Source organism: Rhyacophila brunnea, unplaced genomic scaffold, assembly GCF_057557595.1.
Source record: "Rhyacophila brunnea isolate RB1 unplaced genomic scaffold, BYU_Rbru_1.0 scaffold_16, whole genome shotgun sequence".
Taxonomy (NCBI): Eukaryota; Metazoa; Arthropoda; class Insecta; order Trichoptera; family Rhyacophilidae; genus Rhyacophila; species Rhyacophila brunnea.
The window spans coordinates 14,788,068-14,794,082 of record NW_028232816.1 but is presented as its reverse complement, the minus strand read 5'-3'; the positions used below and the strand labels follow the sequence as shown (position 1 = coordinate 14,794,082).

At 35.0% G+C, this 6,015-nt stretch overlaps 1 protein-coding gene across 1 annotated transcript; it reads right to left on the bottom strand.

The window, feature by feature from the left end:
• Nucleotides 1-3,024: 3,024 nt before the first annotated feature.
• On the bottom strand, nt 3,025-5,645 carry Cdk5 (Cyclin-dependent kinase 5). Its single transcript, XM_085943807.1, has 2 exons — nt 4,908-5,645; nt 3,025-4,089 (listed from the first exon to the last, which is right to left on the bottom strand). Exons 1-2 carry the CDS (start codon nt 5,563-5,565, stop codon nt 3,851-3,853), a joined length of 897 nt encoding a protein of 298 aa, XP_085799933.1. The 5' UTR covers nt 5,566-5,645; the 3' UTR covers nt 3,025-3,850.
• Between the last annotated feature and the right edge of the window lie 370 nt (nt 5,646-6,015).

Here is a 6,015-nt window from a genome sequence, read left to right as displayed (position 1 = left end):
ACTCGTATCGTGGCAACCGGTAATTCCAGCGCACACGGACGATGTTGTCCGTTCTTAGTGAACTCGGATAGCATTTTCCTCTTCCGAGCTAGCTTGTATATGAATAGTTAGTATGAAGTTGTCTCGTACAAGTGGGCTCAGTCCGAGTGTAACCAGATCGTACTCGGATCGTGTCAACGCGGCTTTAACTTGAAATTAGGTTTTCTATCAAGCAATGTCAAACAGAATTTAAATTAATTATCCTTCAAAGAAAGACAAAAACTGGCAAACAATAAATCAGCGATCATTTGTATTCGTAAGTCAGAAAAACAGTGACAAATGTATTTCTTATTCTTTCCCTGCAGATAAGTAGAAACGCTTCCTTATTTGCAACTTTAGAAAAACAAAATTTCAAGGACATACAGACATAGATGGTTAGGTCATATATTAAGATACAGTACTCTCCATATTGATCGCAAAAGATTGGCTGACAGTGTGCACAAAGATGGAGAAATAGACATTGTGTCATGCTGTAGAGAAAAGTCTCAAGATATAGGATATACTTCTATCCAAATCATCATCAGTACTCAGGTACATTCGTGGATCCTAAGAAATGGATAATTAATTCTCTATGATGTGGATTGATTTACTGTAACCGATTTTAAACAATCACTAACTTACAGTTCGCCAATATCTACCTGTCATAATTACAGTACAGTGTTATAATTTTATATCAATGGAAGCTTTACATTATTTCACCATTACACTAATCATGCCAACACTAACAACGATTTTATTAATACAATATTTATCACAATGGGTTTTCATTTTGAGGCTTATATGTATCATGATACAAAATTAAATATAAGCAAGAAATATTTCATTGAAATGTACCGGTATTAATTAACCATTATGCATACTAGAACCACCGGGTCTATTTGAAATTCACTGATTCAAAATTAGAAGAAAAAAACTAATATAATACCTATTCGAAGTCATAAATGAAACATTTTTATTTAATTTTGTTTGTAATAGCATAATAATTGAGATTTTGAAGATTGAGCATGAACCGGTGACCAAGTTGAGTAAATTGACTTGTGTAATATGTTCTACATAAATATTTTCAATATTTCTGTAAATGAATCAAATTCTCAAATGATTGTTCATGACTATTCCATGAAAAAATATTGATATTCCTCTGTTTATTAATGTTTTTAATGTTTGAAGAAGGACAAGTCAAACCAAAACATTGTAATTAATTACGGTTGCATGTCCATGAGATATACTGCAATGTTGGAAATAAAATACTTCATATCTTTTCATACGAAGGAGTTACATGTTTGAATCCTGTTTCACACATAAATAGGTATGTGGTGATTTGAAAATTTCTCCTAAATTAGGAGTTGCCAACTGCCATTGAAAAAAATATGCTAGATATGATAACAACAAGAGTTGGTTAACAGAAAAAAACGATAGATTTTCTTGTATTTAAAAAATGTCCAGAAACTAGGATAACGCAACATATTGAAGAAGAATTAATTATTGTTTTGCAACGAATAAATTCCGAAGTGAGTTGGTTGTATGCAACCGAAAAATAATCATAACTTAAATATTGTATGTTATAATTTATTTATTGGTAAGTTATTATAAGGTAGGTACAAGAGGCTGGCGTATTGATTTTCAAAAAAAATTGTTGCTTGCGGTGTACAAAAACGCTACATTAAACGTTATATGCCAGATGTGTATTTTTCAAGCTAAGTGTCTATTAAAAATGCTAGATCTGGCAAAAAACAACACTGCACCTATCTCATTTATTAATTATAATAAATGTCACTCACCACCTCGATTATAAGCGTAGTAATATAATTATATTGTACATTATGACAACCAAATAATTTTGACTATAGAAGGTTTCTTCAAGATCTTTGATAACAACTAAATTTTACTGCAAAATGAATTTACCAGAATATTTCTTTTTCACATAAAGAAAATAATGGAATAAATTCAGTCACAACCAAATCACAATACGAGAAAATTAATGTAAATTTTGCACAATAATAAATTAATTAGGATAGGTGACAAAATCATTATTTTCTGACCATGTACCTCAGAACTGAATGGATATCCGTCGTATTGAATTTTTAAACCAAGTTGGATAATTGCAACATAAGGAACCGTAAAGATTATTGTATTTTATAATATTATTAGATACCATATAAAAATACCTCTAATTCTTATTGGTTTAATAGGTAACTAACTACATATTGTTTTCGGTAGTCGATTCACACCTACTCCATAAAATATTATCACATATAATAATTAAGACAACAGAAATACTATACCACTATAAAATCGACGTTTAATATTACATGCCATTTGTTGTACACTACCTGCAAATATAGTGAACCTCTTAAAGATTTTGGGTTATGTACATCACTAGATATTTATTGTAAGTAAGTAATTCTCTTGATATTGTCTCCTGTCAAAGATTGGCGACCAAATTGCATTACATCTCCAATCTATATCAAATCACCAATACCTTGGATATTGAGCCACTTACAGAAGTTGCATAGCCAAGAGAATCTCCTTCAGCCTACGCCTCTGCTGCTCTCTATCTTTCCTTACATTATCAGCTGGAGGAAATCAAATATTTCAAAAATATGGCCAAAGTATGCCGTCTTTCTGCATTTGATGGTAGTTCTCTTGGCTTTTTGACTCATTCTAATTGGTAATGTGATCAGGCCACATCTCAAAATCCTCCAGTTTTCTGATGAACCGGTCCTTTAATGTCCAGTTTTCGACTACATAGACCAGTATGGATACAATTGAGTGCTTTTTGCTAACTCAATTCTGATTTTGATCTAATGGTCTGAGATCCAGCCTTCCTGCAGATGGCAACTAAGGTATTTTATGTAGTCAACCCTCTTTGTTGGCTTGTTCTTATTGTATAAATATGTGGACGTAGTATTAACCACTTACTGATCATAAAGTTTTGCAAAAGCATTATCAGTCAACCCACGTCTTAAATATTTTGTTGTTCATTTTGGTGGTCAGCGAAGATTGATGGTAAATTACCGCTAATAACACTACCTCATCAGCATAGGGAATATTATTAATTATTATATTAAATTTTCATGGTGTTATATCTAGTGAGCTTGGAATCCGCATGGGTATGCATTCAGCCAACTTGGAGGTCAAGACTGTATTCTGTGAGGACCAAATGTCGTTTGTTCAACTCGTGCATGCAACCTGTGCTCCTGTATGGCTGTGAGACATGGCATCTTACTAAGCTTCAAAAGTCTCAGCTTTTGAGCTTTAAGAATCGATATCTCCGCCGAATCTTAGGGGTAAAGTGGTGCGACCGCGTTACAAACACCCGAGTTCGTGAGCAGACACAGCAGCCTTCAGTGATTGTGGTAATCACGAAGAGACATTTAACGTGGCTGGGACATGTTCCGGATGCCGCCAAAGTGTGCGACACTTCGTATCCTTGTGGCACAGCCTCAAGGGTTCCGTCGTCGTGGCCGACTCAATGCTGGGTCGTGACAGGGTGAAAGAAGAAGAAGAAGAATTATATCACTAGATGTCTTAGTAAAAGTACACTCCCCTTTAATTGGTTCATTAATTGAGATTTCAACCTCCGATATATCCAAAGTTTTGATTATTATGCACAACAAATCGCTAGCATTTGCGTGAATATGTAGTGGTACAAAAAAACAGTACAGAAAACTGGTACAAACTCATTTACAATAAATTATCTAATATTTTTAATAAGACAATATTACATACACACATGTAGAAAAATCTTAAGAAATGGATTTATTTTTGACTAGGCAATTATATTATGGCATACAAAATTACAAAATGTATCCTAAGAGCGATCATTCTTCAGTGTCGGATTAAGGTCTGCAAAGTAGCCATGGGCCATGGCTTCATCTGCGGAAATTCGATGTATTGGATTACAGACTAACAGGTGCTGTAAAAGGTCCCGTCCTCTGGTAGACAGCTTCGGGACAACCTGAGAGAAACTCATACTCGGGTGGTAGATTGGAAATGGTTTATAGTCGGGCAATTGTGTAATTCCTGACCATGTTTCTTCGGTTGGCGTACCTGTAATTAATGTGTACGTTTTTATTAATTGAAATCAATGCGATTTTTAAATTATAATAATTAAAGATAAATAGTGCCGCAGGCGACTTTTTTTACTATTTGAGAGAATTTGTGATGTGTGTTTAAAGCACTTATCAGGTCGATTCACCCTTCCTTAGCTTGGGCCCCCAGGCTAGAGCCCTGTCAGCCCCCCCTTTGTGGGGGAACATGCTGCTGTCTGTCATATTAAACAATCGTTTAACAATCACTTTTTCTTGTAAAAAATAAATTATATATTATGAATTTGTTAAGCTAATGAGAAAGCCAATAAGAGACACAGTAGTGAAGCATGAAATTCGCAAGGGGTTTACAAGACATTACTCAAGGCATACAAACATCAGACGCTACCGTACTGCTCATGTTAGTATCGAAGTAGTGAAAAATTTGCCTGATGATGGAACCAATAAGAAAAAAGATAGGCAAGTGGACTCAGTGGTCTCGCCCCCCGATCAAGCCTCTAGCGATATAAACCAAACGACCTGTCCACCTCCTGTGGGCAATTCTGTATTAGAACACATTGTATTTTTGTTTGAACTGTTGCCTTCTGTAGGTTTTGAGCATAAAGTAATGCAAAAGCGACAAATAGTAGGAATTCGCCGACCCTTCCTCACACTACTGTGGTGCTACAAGAGCGATCTACATGCCGCAGGTCTCACATATCGGGACTAAGGACAGTGACGCAATATTGTGCTTGCCTCTGATGCTTAAGTTACAGGGTGAAGTATGAATTTTGGCTGTGAGGGGATGATTTTGATATACATGAAAACAACAATACCAACCTAATAGTTTAAAAATTCTTTTGAGTTGATCATCAACATCCGATCCCGGGAAAAGAGGTCGGCCCGCATTAGCTAATTCTGCAAATATACATCCTGCCGACCACATATCAATACTGGTGGTATATAGCTTGGCGCCAAACAAAACATCGGGCGGTCTATACCACAAGGTGACCACTTCTGCCGAATAGCACTTCACAGGGATGCCAAATGCTCTTGCTAAGCCGAAGTCGGCAAGTTTTAATTCTCCATTCTTATTTATTAGTAGATTCTGCGGTTTTAAATCTCTGTGTAATACATTGTGACTGTGACAGAACGCTAGCCCTCGTAACAGTTGATACATGAAAGACTGGACTACATCCAAATCAATTTCCCCGTTGAGGCTGTCAAAGTATTTCTTCAAGTCCTGGTCGCAATGTTCGAAGACAAGTGTTAATTTTTTATCGCTGTGTAATACATCGTAGAGTCTTACGATGTTTTTGTGTTTTAGTTCTTTCAAAAGGCAGATTTCTCTGAGGGCTGACGATGGGACTCCCTCGTCATCGTCGTCCAGTCGCACTCTTTTCAGCGCGACTATCTCGTGCGTTTCTCTATTCTTCGCTTTGAATACTGTTCCGTACGTCCCTTCGCCGATCTTTTCGAATTTCTCATATTTTTGCATTTTAATTCGTGAACACAAAATACGTTTATCGGTTCAAATTTTACACTATCTGACAGAATGAAAATGTCAAATTAAACTGTGCCAGTGTTACTAGAGCTGAAGCCAATTAAATTTATTTGTGAATGCATTAAAAATTCGGGGTAATATTTTTTTCTTTTATTTTATTGAACTAATAAATCACTTTGATAAAAATAAATTTATTTTTTTTAATTATTAATCGTCACTAAACCACTTTAATTAAATAGGTAGGTAAAATAATTTTTGTCATTCAACAAAATTTTTACGCAATACTTAGATGATGTTTAATAAAAAAGTTGTAATTTTACAACTATTCTTTGATAAACTTTGTTAATCATTTTTAATCATTTTTTGTAAATTAGGCAAACGCAAAAAAAAATTGAAATGTGTTTTGTCAGTCGGAAATTTTTAATAGGGGAACCAGGGAACTCA

Bases quoted from the DNA above. Each gene is read 5' to 3' on its own strand.
- Cdk5 (XM_085943807.1), bottom strand. From the start codon at position 5,565: ATGCAAAAATATGAGAAATTCGAAAAGATCGGCGAAGGGACGTACGGA. The intron at 4,090-4,907 runs GTTGGTATTGTT...CATTAATTACAG, and splicing joins AAGAATTTTTAAACTATTAG to GTACGCCAACCGAAGAAACA.